The following is a 24,099-nucleotide window of genomic DNA, read 5'->3' as shown; positions in this document are numbered from 1 at the left end:
AATGCGACTTATATTCTTTTCATATTGAGTTTTTAAATATTTTTAATTGATTTGCATTTTGTGTGCAATTAAGTATTTCTTCTTTTTATTTATACAAAGTATAATGTCTGTCTCTAAACTCGTCTTATCAATGAATTGGTTTGTTGTGTACTTAAATCTTACCTTTTAAATTATAAAAATGAAACCACATTGTAATATTGCAATAAACATACTGTATTTGATAAAAGCTTCTATAGTTTGGATAACATTTCAATGATAACTATTTAAACTTATGTAACAGATATATCATAGATCATTTTCATATTAGTTTTATGAGAGGGTTACATTTCTTTAGGATTTAGTATCTATATCTCTGCATATTGGTTAGGTGAAGGAAAATTAAAATGTTTAAAATGTCCTCATTATAAATCCCACAACTGCTCTAAATATTTTAACCTACTTGAAACCTGTACTTTCGTCAATATAATTTTAATAAGTACCAAATATAATAATGGTTTTGTTATTTTTTTATTATTATTAATTATTCTCAAAAAAAATAGATATCGAGTTAAAATTGAGTTTAGTTTATATTTTACATAATTATCTGTATTATATGAATACTATTAATATCACAAATAGTTAATCAAGAGGATATATTTCAATGATTCAAACAGGAAAGTACTTTACAAATAATTTATTATTACTTAAACTTAAAATGTACAATTTAATCTACATGATGGATCGCTTATGACGTAATTAGCTTATATTCTTCTATCGGTCAATTTCGCCGAACACGACGTCGAGTGTGCCGATGATGGCGACGATGTCGGCCAACATGGAGTTTTTGCCGATCTTTTCCAGAGCCGCCAGGTGGGCGAAACCAGGCGCCTTGATTTTGCACCTATAAACAATTATTTAAATATAGAGAGACCTCTTTAGCTGTGCAGTTGTTCTCAATACCTGTATAAATGTATACAGGACGCTCGGGAGTATTTTCCATAACTCTGCGGTTATATTCTTTATCGAAAACCAATTGAAAATGTTCAAGGAACATGTGGTCTAAAATTAATATTTTCGTTGTAAATAATATTTCTTTTGTAAATACATCTTAAAATGTGTCCCTTATACGCATCCTTATAATAATGACGTAGCTAAGTTTGACACATTTTATAATGCAAGGATGGATAAAGGCGTGTGTTACATGGATAGTCGGAATTATTTGAATTACTTTGTATTAAAACATAAAAGTTTTCATTATTTTTGTTAAAAAAATTTGTGTTATGCAGTTTGGCTCCTTTAAGTGGACTCGTCAACACCTTGAAGTTATGTTATGGAAAATACACCCGAGCGCCCTGTATATCTTCCACTATCATGCGTATATTATACATATTAATAATCAGTTAATTAATAAATAGAACTACATATATCTAAAGAAGAAATTCTCGTTTATTTGAGGTATACTCATTCAAAAGAACCATTAAATTCCGACAAATGAGAAGCTGCTCTACATTTTCGTCGGTTAAAAAGGGGCCTTGCAGATGAGTCTTTGTCTACGCCTAGATTTGTACACGTTACTGGTACCACCCTACCGCGAAAGATGTACCGTGCCGCGAAGTGATGTCGTGTAAAAACCGAGTAGGTAGGTTGTATGCATATGTAGTATGAATTTTTACTTGGATAAAAAGTACCCTATATGGTGTTCAATAACTTCATTTATATCGTAAATCTCAAAATCATTTTATTTACATACTAGCAGACGCCCGCGACTTCGTTCGCGTGAAACTCGATGTAAATTTACAACTACCCCTACCCTAACTTACCCTATCCTACCACTTTTTCTAATTTTCGGCGTCATTTTTTTAATATTTTTTTCTGGTATAAGAACTTTCTCCTGAAAATAACAAACACATAAAAAAAAATGTGAAATCGGTCCAGCAGTTTACGCGTGATGGTGTGACCAAGGGATATATGGATTCATTTATATGTATGTATATAGATAGACTTACCTGTACGGTTTGGAACCTCCGTCCGAGACGAGGTAGATGCCGAACTCTCCCTTGGGCGCCTCCACCGCGGTGTAGGTGGCGCCGGGCGGCACCTGGTAGCCTTGCGTGAACAGCTTGAAGTGATGGATCAGCGCCTCCATGGACGTCTGGAACGTACGGAACATTGACGTAGTGGTCCTGAAAACTAGACTGAGTGACTGACAGACTGACTGCTGTTCGGTTGTTATATTTAAACATGATGAATGCTGTTAGTAGTTATCAACCCATATTCGGCTCACTGCTGAGCTCGAGTCTCCTCTCAGAATGAGAGGGGTTAGGCCAATAGTCCACCATGCTGACCCAATGCGGATTGGCAGACTTCACACACATAGAGACTTGAAAAAATTCTCTGATATGCAGGTTTCCTCACAATGTTTTCCTTCACCGTTTCAGACACGTGATATTTAATTTCTTAAAATGCACACAATACCCTCTGAAGTCGGAAGCAGAATTCATATCTATATTGGACTATCACGGCTCTATGTAAATGTAAATACACATACTTGTTGACTTTAATGTAATGTTACTTTCAAAATTACATAGTTCTAGGTAAACGGGTTGGTGTTTTTATTCCTTCGAGAGGGACCTCTAACCTTCATCTCCTCGCGCGAGGGCGGCGTGAGCTTGGCGTCGTCCGTCTTGACCTCGCCGGCCGGCATCTGGTTGAGGCACTGCTCTATGATGCGCAGCGACTGACGCATCTCCTCCACGCGGATCAGATATCTACCAAAGATACTCATTTGAAAACTGCCTTGCAAGAACTTGCTGACATTTTTCAAGAAACTTGCCAATCAATATGTTTGTTACAAGTAATTTATTTAATTAAATTCTAAAATCATTTATTTCAAATAGGCTCAGTTTACAAGCACTTTTGATACGTCAGTTGACGATTTGTAAAGATTCTACCACCGGTTCGGAAGGCAGGTTCTGCTGAGAAGAAACCGGCAAGAAACTCAACAGTTGCTCTTTAAAAAAATCATACAATATTATAATTTACAATTGATGACAACATTACAATTTCTTATAGTTTTACTTCCTGTGTGAAGGTGGAAACTGATCCAATGGCCTCCAAGCATCTTTATCATTGAGGAACTCATCAATGGTGTAGTAACTTCGACTAATTAAATGTTTTTTGACACATTGCTTAAAGCTATGCATTGGCAGGTCCATCACAATTAATTATGAAGTAATGTAATAATGAAACACCTTGTTCAGCATTCATATGTGGAATTTAGTTACTTTACAATAACAGGATAGTAAAAAACTAATTATTTTACTTTATCATAGAATTTTCAAGTTTTTTTAAATCTACCAGAATTGAACATCATTGAATTGTGTTATTAATTAGAAAATTATATTTTTTATGAATATGATTATATGATTCAGCTGAGTTATTTTTCACAACAAACAAGTTAACAACATTTCTCAACAGGTTACAAGAAACTTACTAACATGTATTACTAACAACTTATAGACATATTTATACGAAACTTGTCGACACATTACAAGAAACTTGTCGACATATTACAAGAAACTTGTCGACACATTATAGGAAACTTGTCGACATATTACAAGCAACTTGTCGACATATTACAAGAAACTTGTCGACATATTACAAGAAACTTGTCGCCACATTACAAGAAAATTGTCGACACATTACAAGAAACTTGTCGACATATTACAAGAAACTTGTCGACACATTACAAGAAACTTGTCGACATATTACAAGAAACTTGTCGACATATTACAAGAAACTTGTCGACATATTACAAGAAACTAATCGACATATTACAAGAAACTTGTCGACATATTACAAGAAACTTGTCAACATATTACAAGAAACTTGTCGACATATTACAAGAAACTTGTCGACATATTACATGAAACTTGTCGACATATTATAAGAAACTTGTCGACATACTACAAGAAACTTGTAGACACATTACAAGAAACTTGCCGACATATTAGTTAGACGAGATTACTCACCTATCGTAGCAGTCCCCTTGTGTTCCGATGGGCACGTCGAAGTCGACCAGGTCGTACGCGTCGTAGGGCTGGCTCTTGCGCAGGTCCCACTTGATGCCCGACCCGCGCAGCATTACACCGCTACAAGCAAAAATAAATTATTTATTAACAATGAAAATGTGAGTTTTAGGCTGGTTTTAGAGTCACGCTGACAAGACGCTGATCGTCGGCGATGACAAACGAAATGTATGAGCTCCTAGGGAGCGTTTCAGAATAACGCGTAGCTATCAGCGCGTGAGATGGTCGGCACGCTACGCGCTGCGCTGTCAGCGCCGACAGTCAGCGTCCGGTCAGCGTGACTCTAAAACCAGCGTTTGAAGTAAATTTGCATGGGGAAAGCTGGTAAATGCGTGCCGTGACCGTTACGAAAAGTGTGATCGGGCGAGGCGAAAGGTCATTGTGAGGGAGATATAGGTTAGTGAAGATAGAAATAGAGATAGTTGTAAGTCAATGTATCAGTATACTTTGGCACTGCTTTAAAGTTATATAAAATGAATTGACAGTTCATTATTCTCGCTAAAACTCGAAAATTAGTTGACCAATTATAGTATATACCTACATATGGTTTTTCAAAACGGAGAAAACTCTCGAAAGACAGTCAAAAATCGTGTAATGACGTCGCGCATGTTGAGCTCGTCGGGCTTACCCTGGCCGAGCACTGTGTGCACGCCAGCGGTCACTGCACGCACCTGAAGCCGTAGTTGAGCGCGTCCTGTGCGGTGACGACGCCGATGTCCTTGGTGCGCTGCACCCAGATGCGGTTGGACGTGAGCACGTCCTCCAGCTCGTCGAGCCGCTCGCCGTACTTGGACGCGAACTCGTAGATGTCGTCCATCAGACCCAACGGTATGTCCTAGTTTCACGAATAGAAACTCATCATTACGTGCATAACATAACAAAATGCAGGTAAGAAAATTACAAACATTGTATAATCTTGCATCGTCCATTTGTATACACCTTGTTAGACCAATGTCACTTGTGGCGATGAGTCACTGTCAACTGCCGGGAGCCTACAGGTGGGTTTCCAACAAATTTTCTGTAGAATTCCGTTAGACTGAGTCCGAGGGCCGCAAGCGAGACATGCACATTGCCCAGACTAGAAGGTGGAGTGCCAAGTATAATGTGATGGGTAGCAGCAACAGTGATTGTAGCATCATTTTTGGGGTAGAGGAAACACCTCGAGCAGGTCCCAGGACTTGTGACCTTGGGTGTAGGTTTAAAAGATCCTTTTAGAATGCTTTAACACTCACCTCCCCTGCCTGACATATTCTCCTTGGCCACACTAAACAATTTTTGATCAATAATTACACCACAAACATTATTGCACAAAAATCACTAACACAACTATCAGTGTGACGGTGTGCACGCTGCCTAACAAAGAACTGGGCTCAAATCATCAAACACCCCTTTTATTTATACTATCATTATACAAATACCGCCTTATAATAATAAAAAAAATAAAAAGTGTAATAAAATAAACAACACAAGGGTTAAAAAGCTCACCAAAGCGACGCCGCCGGGTCGTATGTACGCGGCGTGCATGCGAGCGCCGCTCACTCGCTCGTAGAACTCCATCATCTTCTCTCGCTCCTCGAACAGCCAGAAGAACGGCGTGAGCGCGCCCACGTCCAGCGCGTGCGTGCCCACCGCCATTATGTGGTTCAGTAGCCGGGTCAGCTCCGCAAACAGCGCTGGGAGACGTTATTAGAACATTATTATTACTATTATAATTATAGTTCTTAAACACATTTAGTGATTTTGCAGTTATCACATCCTCAGGCAGTCTATTCCACACTTTAACTATTCTGTTACTGAGGAAGTGTTTGAAGCTTAAGGGAAGATCTTTTGCATCTGAGTTTGATATTATAGCCTCTTAATTTAGGGTTACACTTTCTAGTGAATAATTCTTTTAACTCCTCTACATTATAATATTGTTTAAAATCTTGTATGTCTCTATTAAATCTCCTCTTTCTCTTGAGAGTGCAGAGTCCAAGACTTACTTCTACTTCATCATACATATTTTTTTAGAATATTTGCCATATCTTTTAAATATGACCAATATTGCCATTCCTCTCCAAGTATCCAATAGTCGGGAAAGACTGTATTAGGAGTGGATACGAAAATATACCAATGGGGTGGGAATCAAACACCAAACCTCCTGATGAGTTCAACTGCTTTTACTATTGAGCTTATGAGGTCATTACCAGCCAGGATATTGAGCTTAGCCTCACCATGTGGCTCTGATGCAGATTGACAAGATTAGGTGTTGAAAATAATGACTGGGATTAACAGCTTAACATGCTCTTTGAGGGCATAGGGATGTAAGCAACTTCCAACTATGGGCAGAGAATTTTTACTTAAAATTTCTTAAAAGAAAAAATAACTAAGTAAGTATTCTATGACCCGACCCAGGATTCAGAACCAGTACCTTGTGATCCAAAACCACATACTATGTTAGACCAAGAAGGAGGAGATTACAATTCTTATATGATAAAACTCAGAAAGACATAAAAACAAGAAACAAGATTTCAGAATGGATACTCACTGACGCTCTTCATTTTAGTTTGAAACAGAAGTGCAATTGGGCAGGGCACTTGTCAAGTTACAAAGATAAAAGATGGAGTTACCAAACAATTAAATGACAGGGCCCAAAAGGCAAAAGGAAGGTGGGAACTAAATATAAGCAATTGTTTATACAAATTGTATTGAATTAACAGAAATGTTATGTTTAATCAATTTTGTAAATTGGTAAACTATGGTAAATATTAAGATGATATAATATTTTTCCTTAAAAACTGTTCTTTCACACGTACAACGAGCTTGTATTATGAGGTTGTAGGGGTAATCTCTTTCTATAGTTTTATTTTTCTGGTCATTCTATATTCTACTGCACTATATAAAAAATAGGCCAAACAAAGAATAATACTCACTCCTAATATACTTTGCACGCAGAGGTATATCAATGTTGAGGAGCTTCTCCACAGCCAAACTGAAGCACTGCTCATTGCACATCATGGACACATAGTCAAGTCGGTCAAAGTAAGGCAATGCTTGGGTGTAGGTCTTGTACTCTATCAGCTTCTCTGTGCCTCTATGAAGGAGTCCTATATGAGGGTCGGCGCCACGGACAGTCTGTGTAAGATGAATATCATTAACAGCCCACTTCATGGCAGGACCTCCCACGTTAAGATTAATATACTCAAGGTAAAAATTGTCTTTAATCAAATTGAGTTTTAATGGAAAACTCACAAAGCCTATATATACTAATATAACAAACAGGTAAAGTATGCAGTTTGTGAGGTTGTAGGAGGTATTATCTGGATCTTCAGTAGATCCAATTTTGAAAATTGTTTTACCAAATGAACACCACACTATGTGAATGTCTATTTATCCCAATATTTCCACAGGAATGTTTTTTTCTCTAGATTATTGCTATAAGATAAATGACAGATTTAAATCAGTTACCTCACCGTCCAGTTCTAGCACAAGTCGTAGCACACCGTGGGCAGCAGGGTGCTGTGGTCCAAAGTTGATCACCATGTTACGCACATGTTTCTCACCAGGAGCCACTATACCTGAGGGACAAATAAAAATGGTGCTATTTTTCATCTATTTTAAATATATTTCCTATATATATTTTCCTATATATATTCCTATTATATATTTCATGTAGCCAGGATCCGGGCCGCCGTGGCGAAATTAGACGTCATTTCTATTTGATTTAGTTGCTTTACACTTTGATTTTCGCACCGCTTGGAAATTTGCCACGGCGAAGTTCCTGTGGTCCGGTACTAATAATATACACGGTGTCAACACTTACTGTTGTATGGTCCGTGCTTCGGTAAACCAGAAACACCCTCGGGAAACATGACAACCCCTTCGAATTGTTTCACGAAATTCTCGTCGGGCATCCATCGATGCGCATTCCGTTTGGAACTACAAATTACAATTTTTCAAAAGTAATACATATATATAAATTACGAAGAACTAACAGTTAATAAATTTGATAAAAACGTCAAACAAAAATATTGAACTTGTCCATAGTAACCTTAAAATGTTACATAATTTTAAAATGTTATTTTAATAAAGTTTTACAATAAATTATATATTATTGATAAAAACAGCACTCACTTCACATTATTAACTGCTGGTAAATTAAACAATAATGTCTTGGAAGGACTAAAATTGGAAGTTTTTCGCAGCAAAACATTTACCAGCGAAGCCATTTTTAAGGGAACTGTGATTCGTTCCACGATACAATCTGAAACATCAATATTCATTCTGATAAATGTCATTTATTTTAGAATGTATAAAGATAGGTAGCAGAAAGTTTTTCGGTGTGGTAAGTAATATTTAATTTTTCATTTCACTGATTGATACTATAAAATTATTAATAATGTAAAGACATTTTTATTAATAGGACATTTTAAATTGATTTCTTTAAATTCTTTAGCGTGAAACGGATTGTCGTATCTCCTATTTGACAATGACATTTTTGTCAAGTCTGTTGGTTGACAGTTAATTAATTGCTGCGTTCTGATTTATACGAAAATTGGTTAAAAACAATTAACAATTTTTTCATAATATTTCTCAGGCAATCACTGTTAAAAATTACTGCTTGTTTTATAATTAATAAAAAAAATTATACCTATAATTTTTTTGTAAGTTTTCATAAAGTATCACTTTAACATTCTTAAACTTCCCTATTCTCAGACCACAATACGTCTGAGTCCCTATTTCATTATATTTCCCTCAATTTCAATATTTAATTTTTAGGCAAAAGTGAATAGGCATTTTCTAAGTAAGCGCGCTCTAACCTAGACCTCATCATTGCTTTCCACCAGGCAGTAAGCACGATTGTAGTTAAAGTTTGCCTAATGAAAGTAGAGACTGAAATACTTACTGAAATACTCTAAGCGCAAGTCTATTCTGAATGAAATAATAACAATTTAAACTAATATAATAAAGATGAAAAGTTTATTTTTTGATTTATACAAAAGCTCCCTAATATAATACTATATAACTATTATTTATTTCTAACTTTTTAATTTTTTATATAGTTTTGTAGATAAAATTATATACTATTGGGAAATGTTTATTTTATGGTAACATAAATCGCTTTTCTCTTTTGAAGTTTGAAGTTGTTTGTGTTTGTGCCCAGTGCTGCCACCGCGGCCCATCAAGTGTTTAGCGGCTAGCGCCACAAACGGCAAAAAGATACTCAGCGGCAGCGCTGCTCAGCGCTGTGAGCTTTCTGTTGTTTTTAGTTTCTATCTGTGTGTTAATAAAAATCTGCAAATCTCAATTCAATAAATTCTGGTTCTACTTCACTCAGTCCTAAAAAGTTACTCTCGTTGTGAGTGATCGTAAGCCAAGTTGCCTCGGTTGCTAAATAACGTAGTAAAGTAAGTCTATAAAATGAAACAACTGATAAATAAATAGGAAAGAATGAATAGATTATTTTTCAAATACAGATTTTTGTTTAATGCTCAATGATTTGGCGCATTTGTTGAAACATGTGATTAGAAATGTAAATATTTTATTTTATTATAGTACAAAATGGACGTGAAAGTTTATAATCGTGGGTGTGATGTGATGTGATTAGAGTGGTGCAGTTCAGGATTCGTTGCAGCCTTTGCTTTTTTTTGTGAACCGAGACGATCATTGACTTGACGTCCAAGCACTTGTCAAAGCCGCACTTGTTCGAGCTTCAGAAAAAAAAGTAAGTTTAATTTATATTTGGAACTCCGATTATGAAATGAATGTTATATTTTGAAATTGTTTTTATACTTGCGTCCTTTGGAAGCCAAGCCGCTAATATTAAGTTCACATCTGTCTTCAGCATGCTGTATGAATTATGAGTCACTCTATTAAAACTTTTCATCCTAATGTTTTTGTTTATGATGATACAAACATAATTTTGCAGCAGTGCTGAGAGTTATTAATTTTATAATTTGTTTATAAAAATCTCATCTCAAAACATTTCCATTTACAGCAATAATTTATTTTCTACAGAATTAAACTCATTAATTGTTAATTTTACTAAATTGATTTGTCATCTGGCTTGAACTATTCATTATTCATGAACCATACATAGTGCTTTTAATTTATAAATGAATTCCCTGCTTATCATAATAAGCAGCTTATCTTGGAACCATCTATAAAAAAACTATGCCATATTTAGGGCAACAGTGACAATAATGAATACATAATAATTTATTATACTTCATGAATAATTTACGCAGAGTATTAATTTATAAGTTGGATGCAGTTTAAAACAGTTGTATGTATATTACATTGCAACCAATTTTTTTTGATATTACATAAAAGTACAGGTATTACTTATAGGTAATTATTCTTTCTCTGGTTGTTGACACTATAAATTGATGAAAGATTAATCTTACTTGTCCTATAGACCTACAGTTTTATCTAATCAAAATTTCAATCAAAATCAGTAGAAAAATTAATATACACAGTGGCATTTTGACAGACAATACACACACACAGACAATTTAACTAAACAGTTTGACTGTTCCGGTAAAACTGCAAATTTATATTAAATAATTTTACCACAGTTTATATTAAGTAATTAATTGATTTGGTTGATCTATTTTGTCAGAAATTGCTGTTAAATGATTTAATTAAATAATGATAAAAAGAAATAATAGTAACTTTAAAAATGAATCTCTAAATGTGTTGCTAAGTGCAACTCTTGAAAATGGCTTAACTGATTTGGTGAAATCTTTGTTAGAATATTCTTTGAAGTATGACAATAGCAAATTTTAACAGAGAGATTTTTTTTCGGGTAGCAATAGAGTAGGGTAGAGCAGGTTAGGGGTAGGGGTAGGGAAGAAGCTAGAAGAAGAAGCTTGACCGGGTTTGCTAGTATTAAATTAAATTAAGCCATTTTGAATAATTGGTTATAGAGAAAGTTTTGTCTCCCACACACTCACCTTTTCTGATCCTGTTAATTACTTTCTAATTTGTAGTTATCAACCAACTGTGTTTGTATTAAAAATTTGCCTCATTGGTCTGTAAGCTTTTTGTGGCTTTGGATTATGAGGTTCAAATCCCGTGATTGGGCTATAAAATATTCAGTTTATATTTTTGATGAAATTCTGTACAACCCTGAGTTTGTAAGTTACATCCTTCTGCCTCAGAGTATGTGGTAACCAATATTATTAACACTTTGACAGCAGCTGATTTAATGCGGTCTATTGCTCAGCAATATTAAGAGGGGCATTCACAAAAGTAATGCAGTTATCAACATAATTATTTTTTTATATGTAATTAAAACTAATCTACAATAAAATAAATATTTAAATTATGCATATTTTTAGCACTTTATACTTTCAAAATTAAAAAAAAACTAATATAAGTTCTGATAGTGTATTGTGTACTCCATACTAAAGAATTTTCTTAATTCTCTGCGTGTGTGAAGTCTGCCAATCCTCATTGGGCCAGGGGGCGGGCGGAGACTTGGGCTCAGCAGTGAGCCGAATATGGGTTGATATAATGATGAATAATATAAGTTCAATCCTTGTTAATGAGTATAATACTTTACAGTACAGTATTTTTTGAAGTAGGAGATCAGAAAGGTATATTGCAATCAGGACAGTAGTATGCAGTTTCCTTTTGTAATTGTTCACTGGTATATCTCTTGTCTCTCCAAAAAAGAACACACTCTCCTTCTCAATCTCCTCCTTTACTGCCATGCGGCTGAATGTGAGAGCAGCGTCGCTTGCAACCCCTCCTCTCAATGCTAAAACTCATGCCACACTCACAGGAAATGCACATGCATGTAGCTCATACTCAGCTGCATATATACATAGTATACTCAGCTGTCAATTCCACAAAACGCGAATTACATACTTAACTTAGTAACAATAAATTAGTTCGAAACTCAATGAAGAGCCAGTAAATACAATGATTGTTACTAAGACAAACCTTATCACCTGAAACCTACTAATTGGCATTGGAGCAACAAACAACCCTCTCTGAATCCACTCTCTCATGGTAGATTATATTGCTGTACCTATGAACATGTGCGATGTACGCACTCCATTGGATGATATAGAGGTGATGATTACCTTAGAATGTCCAGTTTTCCTTGTTTATGCTAACTTTTATGGTATTCTGTATTACTGCAATAAAGATATACATGACAAGGTCTCTGGAAGTAATTAGAGCTGAATCAGTAACAGATTGCATTAACTAGATTATATTCTCTACATTACACGTTAATTAGAGATGTTTACATTCTTGTATGGGAGAATTATGTAATGCACATACAGTTGGATGAAATAGACGATGAATGGGCATATTCAACTTAATTAATATGAGAAAATGAAAGTGTCATTTGTTACATCTAATGTATTACTAACATTATAAAGAGGTAAAGTTCATGCAATTGTTGAAGATCTCCTAAACAAATTCCAAAAAACTTCTACCAATAGAAAGCCACTTTATTGTGTCTTTTATTGCGTCTGTCTTATTACTATGACTACTCTTTGTGGTTTTTGTTGACCTGGCATCATGCTGAAATTACTAGATGAAATCAAATGAAACTTGGTGCAATTTGAGACTATACTATGAAGATATAGGATACTTTTAGTTTTGAAAATAAAATTAAAAGGACACCCTCTTTTAATTTTATTTTCGCAACTAATTCAGTAGTGGATTTGAATGGAGTCCTTCATATAAATTGTTCATGTTTTGAGATATAACTCAATGATTTGAGTTTCATGTTTTATATAATGTAGAACATGCGAAAATATAAATAGAAGGGAGTGAAATAGGGGTTGAAAGTTTACATAGAGTTTCACGTGGAAGAATTCGCAGGTGTCCGCTAGTATATAAATAAATAAGTCAAATGTAACCTTGTAAAAGTGCTATCTAAGGATGAATGGTGTATATAAAGGGCTAAAAGTGTTGACAGACAGTTCAGAGTGTTTAAGTATGTAAAGAGCCCTTGCTGGGTTAAAAACTGTGTTCTGAGTGCAAACATCCTACTGAGGTAGCTACTTCCTTTGTTTAAGGTTGGAAATGTATGTCGCCATAATGTCTAGGGCTGTTATATAATACATATTTCAATATTAACTAGTTTTAGAATAATAATTAATCAATCATTGATTGAACATCTTAGTGCTAGCTTAAGCGCTTTATGTTCTGTTCTGTGAAACATAGCTTTTGGGAGGGGCAGATTTCAAGGGTTCAAACCCTCAATCGGCCAAGTATCAAACATATTTTTTTTACTGCATGTCAGACACGTAGTTTCAAGACTTATATCCTATCTGTACCCTAGGAGCTTGGACTGAAAAACTTCTAGCTTCTATAACATTTTATGGTTGTGTAAGTACTGTGTAATGTTATAGAAGCTGAGAAATAGTCAGTGAGGAAACCCATACTCCCACAGTTTATTTTTTTTTTTAGGGTTCCGTACGTATTCTATAGAATATTTGCCATATCTTTTAATTATCTATTTAATTATTTAACTAGTCGGAAAAGACTGTGTTAGCATTGGGTACGACAATAGTCCAACGGGGCGGGGAACCACCACCACTCGGTGATGAGTCCGACCGCTTTACCGTTGAGTTACCGAGGCAATGGTCTGACCATCCATGCTCTTAAACCAAAAGCAGTAATCGTGATTGCGTAAAAAGTCCTACAAACGAACAAATAGTTACAGTTTGAGTAAACTAAGCCATACTCGACCAATCAGCGAATTTTTCGATCAATTGGCACGATGGACGCTACATCGGAATATTTACGAATCCTAGGCACGACTCCCTTAGTCGGCGGTCGATGCTAAACTCATTTCCGTCAGTTAATCTAGGTCGCATTGTGAGAGTCTTGGAACAGTCTTCATACCAAGATTACTAAGATACGAGACACTTGGATTTTTTTTTAATTCTACACAAGTTAGCCCTTGACTACAGTCTCACCTGGTGGTAAATGACGATGTAATCTAAGATGGGGGTGGGCTAACTTGTTAGGAGGAGGATGAAAATCCACACCCGGTTCTACACATCCAATCCGGTTTCTACACGACATCAAACCGGAACGCTAAATTGCTTGGCGGTACGTCAGGGTGGTAACTAGCCACGGCCGAAGCCTCCCACCAGTTAGACCTGGACCAATTAAGAAAACCTCAATCGGCCCAGCCGGGGATCGCACACAGGACCTCCGTCTTTAAATCTACCGCGCATACCACTGCGCCACGAAGACCGTCAAAATATTACATACAAATTATAAACTAGCCGACCATTGGCGTATCTAGGATTATTACCTAGGGGGGCCTGGCCCCCGACATCAAGTCTATTTTTTAGTCATCATCATCATCACCATCATCATCATCATCATCATCATCATCATCATCATCATCATCATCATATCAGCCGATGGACGTCCACTGCAGGACATAGGCCTTTTGTAGGGACTTCCAAACATCACGATACTGAGCCACCAGCGAATCCCTGCGAATCGCTTGATGTCGTCAGTCCACCTAGTGGGGGGTCGACCAACACTGCGCTTACTAGTGCGGGGTCGCCATTCCGGCACTTTGGGACCCCAACGTCCATCGGCTCTTCGAACTATGTGCCCCGCCCATTGCCACTTCAGCTTCGCAACTCGTTGAGCTATGTCGGTGACTTTGGTTCTTCTGCGGATCTCCTCATTTCTGATTCGATCACGCAGAGATACTTCTAACATAGCTCGTTCTATCGCCCGCTGTGTGACTCTGAGAGACTCATTATTAGTATCACAATAGAATTCCATATTGGTAGCTCAGAATCCTAGGGTGGGACACAGGTCCATTGTAGGGTGGGCACGGGCCACCCAGGACCTCCCCCATGTATACATATATACCTATATACGCCTATGTATCCGACGCCAGCGTCTTCGTCAGATATTCAATGCACGATGGGAAAATAAAGCTGTTCTATTTCTATGTTGTAAAATTAAATATTTCCACTCAATATCAGCAAGGAAACATCTTGATTCACTGTTCAGCATTTCGTCATCGTTATCAACCCATATTCGGCTCACTGCTGAGCTCGAGTCTCCTCTCAGAATGAGACGGGTTAGGTCAATTGTCCACCACGCTGGCCCAATGCGGATCGGCAGACTTCACACACGCAGAGAATTAAGAAAATTCTCTGGTATGCAGGTTTTCTCACGATGTTTTTTCTTCACCGTTTAAGTTGTTTCACGTAAACTGGAAAGTTGGAGGTGCATGCCCCGGACCGGATTCGAACTCACACCCTCCGGAATCGGAGGCAGAGGTCTTATCCACTGGACTATCACGACTCAGAATTTCGTACTGTTTGTAAATATAGCTCTTTCTGTACGCATTTTTTTGTACTTTTAAGGATTAGAATGACAGGCATAGAGATAAAAAGTGTAGAAGCAGTTTTACATTGTTTTTATTGTGTTAAATATAGGTGCTTACAATACACACAATAAAAATACTAACAAAGAAATGTACACATTTTTTAATAATATCTATACTAATATTATAAAGCTGAAGAGTATGTTTGTTTGTTTGTTTGATTGAACGCGCTAATCTCAGGAACTACTGGTCCGATTTGAAAAATTCTTTCAGTGTTAGATAGCCCATTTATCGAGGAAGGCTATAGGCTATATTTTATCCCCGTATTCCTACGGGAACGGAAACCACGCGGGTGAAACCGCGCGGCGTCAGCTAGTATATATATAAGAATAACTCAATACGTTACGAACTGCGTAAAACTGAGTAATGAAGTACGTAAATCAACAAGTAAGTGGCAGCCCTATTTCAACCCCTTTTATTTAAAACTACAGAGCTGAATATAATAATAAAAATTATAAAGTTACCCTTGACGTTGTGTCAATGGCCGCTTATCTGAAGCCAAAGGTCTGGAGGAAGCCGTGCATCACTGCAACGTCGATCAATCATGCTAAAATGACGTTTAATGAGCCGCTAGGTCCGGAGACCGCCTTAACATTTCCTGTACAATTCGTACATGATAACAACTACTAGAAATTTGTTGGTTTATAGTTAGACTATCTGATGCCGCGCGGTTTTACCCGCGTGGTTTCCGTTCCCGTAGGAATACGGGGATAATATATAGCCTATAGCCTTTCTCGATAAATGGGCTATCTAAACACATAAAGAATTTTTCAAATCGGACCAGTAGTTACTGAGATTAGCGCGTTCAATCAAATAAACCAACTCTTCAGCTTTATAACATTAGTATAGATAACAATTCATAAACATTCAAGATATCCTAACTTCGAAAATGGAAGTTCTGTTTGTATGTTTATATGTCTCTGTTTTTTAAACGAAAAGATAACATTTTGATGGGATTTTTCATGTTTTATATTCAATACGAGGATAAAAAAATAATATTTATTACGGATGGGAGTTGTTTGTAACGCATTTACGATTTAATTCCTTAATTGCTTGCCATAAAATTTTATACACAAATTTACATCAACGCAAGCGAAGCGAATAATAACTCATATCATGTATTATAAAAGAGAGATTTTTATAACTGTAATGTAATCGTTAATTAATGATTTATCGTTTAGTTTTATAAAAGTGAAAGTTACTTAATAACATTTAAAATACTCTTAAATATAAGATTGCGTATTTTATATTTTTTTTCTGTTGTCACTGTTTTTATTATTTCTAAGTAATCTCGTCTTGTTACCGTGCTATGACAGCACTTTGTCGGTAAGTCTCGACTACAAAAGTTTTATCAAGCTTTTGTATAGTATTACAAAAAAATACTTTGACTTGAAATATTATTTAGCGTGTATAATAATGTATGTAGATGCTGAAGAAAAGTGACCCATTACTTAAGTATATCTTTATATGGGTTTATTTTTATTGTTTTAAATCGCCTGGATACAGGCGGCTCGAAACCGTCTTGTTTGGCTGGTAGCTAAAAATGAACCGAAACGGCTGAAAATCATCACTTACCATCAGGTGAGATTGTGGTCAAGGGCTAGGTTTAAAAAAAAAAAAATGCGTATTCAACATAAGAAAGTATACACTGGCTCTTATTACAGCTAAAATTACAAATTACCATGTTGTAGTGTTATGACATAATAAATGAAGTACATACGGCGCTTCCGTGGAAATTGCGAATATTTGGAGCATGACGTGGGCATTACAATTAATACGGTTAGCTCGCGCTGCCTCGAGCTAGGCTCCCTAGTGGTTAGCGGTGATGTGGAACGATGTTAGGGCGATGCCTCATTAGTGTGTTGCGTTGCATCGGTGCAACGGATCAACGCATTGTATGCATTTGCGTTGCGTTGACGCATGACATGGCAGCGCAAGAAGACGACATACGCAACCAATCTCAACAATGCAAACAAAACACATTAGCACTATCCGGCGCGTCATTTATGAAAAACACAATGAAAAATTAAAAAAAAATATCTAATAGCGGTTAAAATGTAGCTAATAAAAAAAAGATTTAGTAATCCCAAACTTGAATAGAAAATAGTCGGGGCTGCCATTGAAAGTTTTACAGTTTACATACAAGCTTTTAATGCAGCGCCCCCTGGAGAGTTATCACCATAACATCTATCAAAGATGGATGCACCAATCAAACCTCAACCCGTCTCTGCAAACCGCATCAGAATCAGACTATAGTCAGATCGGGTAGGTATTTTAAACAATGTAAATAAACAAAAACAGCTGACTCAGGGGTACTCAACATTTTACTACAGCATTATTTACGAATATTGTCATGAAATAAAACTTCCTTTGATAACCAATATTTTTTTTATTCTATATTCCTATATCCTGTTACTTATCTAACAGATAATGTTTCACTTATATTCAGGGTTCCGTAGTCAATAAAGAACCCTTATAGTTTTGTTTTTTATTATGTATAAGCAAGCATAAGGTATCCTCGACATATTTAAACACATTAATCAAAACGGTTTTCTCGGAGGACGATAAGGGTGATAGCTTCGTACGTTTCTTTTTTGGTGACGGAAACGATAGCAATGCGGAATAACTGCTCCGGCTAGCACCAGGCTCCGCTTCACTCATTTTCGTACTAAACTAAATAAAATTAATAAATAAATTAATTAAACAAATAAAAAACCCGACTGCCTATATGATACAAAAACTGAAAAGAAAAAAAACAAGTTCAGTCCAGAAGTGTAGAAAAAAATTAGAAAACAGTCGGGACCTATTATATTGAATATAATGATTTACGTCTACATTTTTAGTTTAATCAGTTTTTGTATCATTTATGCAGTCGGGTTATTCGTTTATTTAATTATTTTATTTCATAATTTTTAGTTAGATAGATGGTGAATTTCGGATTTATTTGTTACGTTTGTTACAAAGTACGATAGTGTATACCTACGTCCAATCGAGGATAAGTAAATATTCAAAAAAATCTACGGAACCCTCGGTGGGCGAATCCGACTCGCACATGTCGAGTTTTATAATCAATATATTTAATTTAGTCTATTTAAGGTATTTTATAACTACACTTCATAAACCTTATAGTCGTCCGCCTCGCGTATTATGTATATACAATTAATAAATAACGTTTTTCTAATTGTAGTTTTTTTTTGGCCATTATATACCATTTTGAAATTCTCACAAAAAGCCCTTGAATTTGATTCCCTTGTTGCAATATTTAAAAAAAAATCACCTCGATTCTATAGCATCTCACAGTCGTCTTGTTGGTTTTTTTTTAATTTCACCTATCTAAGAACACTTGGGTTATTAAAACAAATCTAAGGATATCTGAATTACGTAAATCCGTTCAGCGGTTTCGAAGATATGAGGTAATAAATAATACATACAAGATACGCGCGAAAAACAAACAACAAATAAACAATAATTAACAACAACAACGAAACGAGAACAAAACGAAATAATAAAAATTACAAAGGAAGAAAATACGCCCAACAGTCTGGATTTAGTTAACGAATACTGTGAGGTAGGAGTATTAGTCACAGACAACAAATAAAGTAGTGTTTTGTGCTGTGAAGTGTGTGTGTGAAATGTCAAATCTTCTTTCACTTAATAACACAAAATCAAAAAATTAATCATAGTATAGGGTATTTCTGCAATAAATGAAAGGTAAAATTCACATTAAAATAAAAGAAAACATCTTCTTTTGATATGAAAATACGACATTTATAAAAATTATTAAAGTTATTATTTAATTTTATAAATGCACATTTAATACCCATAAAACTCAATATCTTTATTTTTCATAATGGTTTGTGACTCATGTCTGCTTGGGTTCTTTTTATGTCGTTTGTATTGTTTTTGTGCAAACTCTATATATTTAACATAGAGGAATTAGAAATGGAAATGCATCGCACCCAAATGCAGCAACAAAATTGTCTGTCGTTTTTTGAAAGGGACGAGGTAAACTCAGTCATTGAAAATATTTAACAAGAATAAATAATAAAATATTTAACAAGAATAATATAATCTGTACACAGAACGTTAAATTAATGGATTGATGTTCTGTTCGTTCGTTCGTTAGAAGAATAGAATCGATTTTTCTTTTAGATATTGTTTTTATTACAAATTTATTATAAATTATAATTATGTTTTTGACGACCTCCGTGGCGCACTGGTACGCGCGGTGGATTTACAAGACGGAGGACCTAGGTTCGATCCCCGGCTGGGCCGATTGAGAATTTCTTAATTGTGCCAGGTCTGGCTGGTTACCACCCTACCTACAACACGTATCGCTAAGCGATTTAGCGTTCCGGTATGATGTCGTGTAGAAATCATACCGTCCATCTTAGATTGCATCATCACTTACCATCAGGTGAGACTGAAATCAAGGGCTAACATGTAAAGAATAACAAAAATAAAATAGAAATATTTTCAAATTGAACGTCACATCATCTTTTACTGAATTAGAAGTTGTTGGCCGTTTTTTATGCCATTGAACTACTTACTACACAAACCGGAATATTTAGGGAGTTTTTTAGACGACGAAAACGATTACAACAATGAAACATCGATACAATCGAACAATCTAACGCGTTTGTTAGTTTTTTTACACGCGTTAGCCGCTCAACTATCCCAGTCGATTTTACAAACACTTCTAAATGCCCCGCTCTATATAGATAGATCGTTGATTCTTTGACAGAGAGGTAACGTCTTGCGAGGTAGGTCCTTCTATTATTGGTCCGAGATAATTAATTTATTGTTTGTGAATCCGGGCTCAAAAGGGTTAGAACCCAGAGCCGTAAAGCTTATTATTAAAAATACAATGTATGTGAATCGAAACGAAAAGTGTCGCCCTAAAAGAACCTTTTTGAGAAGTGATATGGTTGTGTAAAAAGCCTAAAGTTGTGGACTATAGTACTTTTGTAGCGACGTTGGCTTATACAACATTCCCTCTTCCCAAACGCATAAACCCTCTCCGTACCGTCGTGGGTATAAAAATATATGAAAAACATCGCATCGTTGACGTTGCGTTGCAACAAAACCTTTTTCAAGGTTCTGCCAAATATAAAATTAAACTGTTAAGTAAATATAATGTTAAGTTTGGCACAATTTAAGGAATAAATATTTTTTCTTTCTTTCACACACTAATAGGGCATCGTTGTAATAAGGTTAGCTCGCGCTGCCTCGAGCTGGGCTCCCCAGTGGTTAGCGGTGATGCAGAACGGTGTTTGCAACATGCAACTTTGCATATGCAGGATTATTCATGTATGAATTTCGTGCATGCGTAAAAGCGCTGCGTATCCTAATCATTATTTGCTTGCAATATTTTTTTCTGCATTTTTGTCTTATTTTTCATGAGTTGCATAATATATTTTTTATTTACATAAAGTTTTACTGATTGTAAAACATGTAGTTTAAAATATTTAACGTCTTTGCTGAAAAGATTAAAAAGTCAATCAAAAATTATTGCTTGTTATAATTACTTAGTTACTTATTTTTTTCGAGAAGGAACTTCAACATTTTTAAGATTATTCGGCCACCAAACGACGCAGTGTAATTACAATATAGTCTTGCTGTAAGTAACCAAAAATAAATCTGTACAGTATAGAAAAGTTTAATTTTTTAGACGAATAATAATTGTTTTGCTATGATTGTCGGATGGATAGAGATTGAACCTGGGACTTCACGAATTTCATACCACCATTCTGAAAGGTTGAAAGATAGTACTATTATTAAACATTTTTAAAAAGGCAAGAAATATTATACTGTAACAATAAAAAGTTTCCTATAAAATTATTGTATAGTAAGTGTCATTTTATTTATTACAATTCATAAAAAAAAAGCAAAAAGTTTTTGACAGCGGTGGGATTCGAACCCACGCCCTTTCGGACTGGTGCCTAAAACCAGCGCCTTAGACCGCTCGGCCACGCTGCCTCATGACTGTCGACGTGAAATTAGCATACACTATTTATGGACTATTTGTTTGCTTGGAGACAATACTTTTACGTATGTTTTCTGTGACAATAGTAGTAATGGATATAATAATATTAATAATGTATAGCTGTTTCGTTTAATTGTATGCAGGGCTGCCCGCCCATACGGCGAACGGAACGGCCAAATCCTAGAGGGCTAAATGGTAAAGAACGTTGGTCACTCAAGATTATGGTCGAGATCTTTAATTTCCAATCTTTGCACTCACAATTGGTATAGGTATATTTTATTAGGACCAAACAGGAGAGGCGCAGAGAGCATGGAGAGGCATAATTGAATCTCGCTCTGTTTTAAAATTTACTTCTGGCCGGCACTGGTTGTACGTAATTGGATTAGTGGTTAGATTTCGAATCATGAGGTCCAAGATTCGAGTCCTAGTCTAGATTTGTGAGTATTTGTTTGTCTCAGTACCAGTCCAGATTTGAAAAGTTTGTGGTGTCAAATTGCCGTGCCTCGGAGAGCACGATAACCTGTCAGTGATGGTTACTATACTATAGTTGTCATCGCAATTAGCTATAGTATGCGCGTTATCATCTGAGTCGTCCGGTCATAAAAGTCAAAAAAGATAGGAATGTGCAGCGCGCCTACCTGCGCACCCTAATTATCGATAAACGGCTACCTGCGCACGTGCTAATGATGAGTCAATAATGATTTGGACGATTCTGATTGGTCGGTTTCTAATGTAATTGCATTGCGTATTTTTTTTTGCTATAAATGTGTTTACTGCAATTAAATAAATACATTCATGTGTTACTCGTTGCGCACTATGGATACTTTATTTTCTAACGTTGATCTGAAGAAATTACATGGCGATATTAGCCCTCAAGCTCGAACACTGATTCACAACGTATTCCTGTTTCTCAATGAATTGAAAAGTGATCCGAATAAAGTGGCTTCTCTAAATTTCAACAAACCACGTGAAATGGCCGCATTTGTTTGTGGTGTGAGCAGAGCGACAGTGGACCGAATCAAGACGGAAGTATCACAATCAGGCAGTACCTGTATACCAAGAACAAATTTTAAGAAACCACAAACCGTCACTAATATTGACGATTTTGATAAAAGTGTGTTGAAGCGAACTGTAGCTTCATTTTATGAGAATGGAGAGTATCCATCCGTGGCGAAAATTTTAGAAAAATTCCGTGAACAATTACCCGATTTTAAATGCGGCAACACTTCAATGAGAATACTACTGAAGGAGGTTGGGTTCCAGTATAAGAAAAATAGCGAAGGACGTAAATATTTAATGGAAAGAACTGATATTGTTTGTGCTAGAATGGACTTTTTAAGGAAATTGGATTTACTTAGAAGAACTAACGATCAGCGACCACGTTTCTATCTAGACGAAACATGGATTAATCAAAACCATGCAAGAAAGAGGATGTGGCTTGGAAGCAACGATGAAGGAGGTTTCAAGAATCAGCCTGTGGGAAAAGGCCAAAGATTAATAGTTTGCCATGCGGGTTCTGCAAGGACTGGCTTCGTTCCAGATGCGAAGCTAATATTTAAAGCGGTGAAATCAAAGGATGCTGATTACCACACAGAAATGGATGGCGAAACATATATGGCATGGTTTTCCGAATTCCTGAATCTACTTGAAGAGCCCTCAGTTATAATTGTCGATAACGCAAGCTATCATTCGATACAGTTGGAAAAGATACCCACAAGAAACACGAGGAAAGCTGAAATTCAAGAATGGTTGACAAAGAAAAAGATTCCATATTCCAGCAACGAAATTATTGAAGAATTAATAAGAAAAGTAAAAGCCAGTAACCCGCAGAAGGTCTACGCTTTAGACCATCTGGCAAATGAACGAGGTCATGAAGTAATAAGGCTCCCTCCATATCACTGTCAATATAACCCAATAGAATTAATTTGGGCACAAGTAAAGGGAGAAGTTGCGAAGAATAATAATACCTTCAAGATAGCAGATGTCGAAAATCACCTCCACCGAGCCATAGAAAATGTCACACGAGAAGACTGGGCCAAATGTGTTAGGCATGCCGAAGAACTTCAAAACAAAGATTTACAAAAAGCTCTAATTAGAGATCACGCGCCGCTTATAATAAATTTGGCAGAAGACGAAGATTCTGATGATGAAGACTCAGATGAAGATTAATTTTATTTAGTTAATAATTATATAATATGAAATATGTATTATATTAAATCAAATATTGTTAATTTTTTTAATTTTGTGAACAAGATACGATAATAAACTTTACTTATCGATAATATGTCTTTCATTGTTACACCCTTCACTAGACGGCTCCATAAGACCCATAAGTGCAAGCGAGATAGATATAGAGAAATGATTTATGGCCCTAAGACTCAGTTGTTAACGCGCGTACTATAAAAACTTTTCCCAAAATGAGCATTATATTTTAAAAAAATGCATCCAAATCGGTCCACCCTCTTGAAAGATACGAAAATAAATACCTACCAGGGCTTAAAAATACTGCAGAATATTGTGATATTCTAGCTCTTGTAAGTTTAACAATAGCTATAGAAAATTCTAGTAGCTTTATTAAATGTCAAAGTGTCTATACAGAATGGATTCTCAGATAAAAAGGTCTAGGTCGCTGTCTCCGCAGACGCAATACAGACGTCACGGGGTAGACGGGGGCA

The 24,099-nt window shown here is 35.9% G+C and overlaps 2 protein-coding genes and 1 non-coding gene across 3 annotated transcripts in view; 1 reads left to right on the top strand and 2 right to left on the bottom strand.

The window, feature by feature from the left end:
- Positions 1-658: 658 nt before the first annotated feature.
- On the bottom strand, positions 659-8,336 carry LOC112058616 (NADH-ubiquinone oxidoreductase 49 kDa subunit). The gene is made up of 10 exons (XM_024099524.2): positions 8,181-8,336; positions 7,870-7,985; positions 7,515-7,624; positions 6,980-7,181; positions 5,553-5,740; positions 4,739-4,902; positions 4,011-4,130; positions 2,618-2,747; positions 1,986-2,131; positions 659-880 (listed from the first exon to the last, which is right to left on the bottom strand). Exons 1-10 carry the CDS (start codon positions 8,327-8,329, stop codon positions 751-753), a joined length of 1,455 nt encoding a protein of 484 aa, XP_023955292.2. The 5' UTR covers positions 8,330-8,336; the 3' UTR covers positions 659-750.
- An 888-nt stretch (positions 8,337-9,224) lies between these two features.
- The window catches only part of LOC112058615 (ankyrin repeat domain-containing protein 50), an 81,068-nt gene continuing 66,193 nt past the window's right edge, over positions 9,225-24,099 (top strand). Inside the window, exon 1 of the mRNA XM_052882781.1 lies at positions 9,225-9,771. The gene's annotated coding sequence lies outside the window, so the exon portion shown is untranslated. The remainder of the gene's footprint in view (positions 9,772-24,099) is intronic.
- Positions 21,338-21,417, bottom strand: Trnal-uag (transfer RNA leucine (anticodon UAG)). The gene has a single exon. It is a non-coding gene; the product is annotated as a tRNA-Leu (tRNA).

The sequence above is a fragment of the Bicyclus anynana genome, chromosome 8 (genome assembly GCF_947172395.1).
Source record: "Bicyclus anynana chromosome 8, ilBicAnyn1.1, whole genome shotgun sequence".
Lineage (NCBI taxonomy): Eukaryota > Metazoa > Arthropoda > Insecta > Lepidoptera > Nymphalidae > Bicyclus > Bicyclus anynana.
Note: the sequence above shows the minus strand (reverse complement) of the source record. Positions and strands in the feature narration are given on the sequence as shown.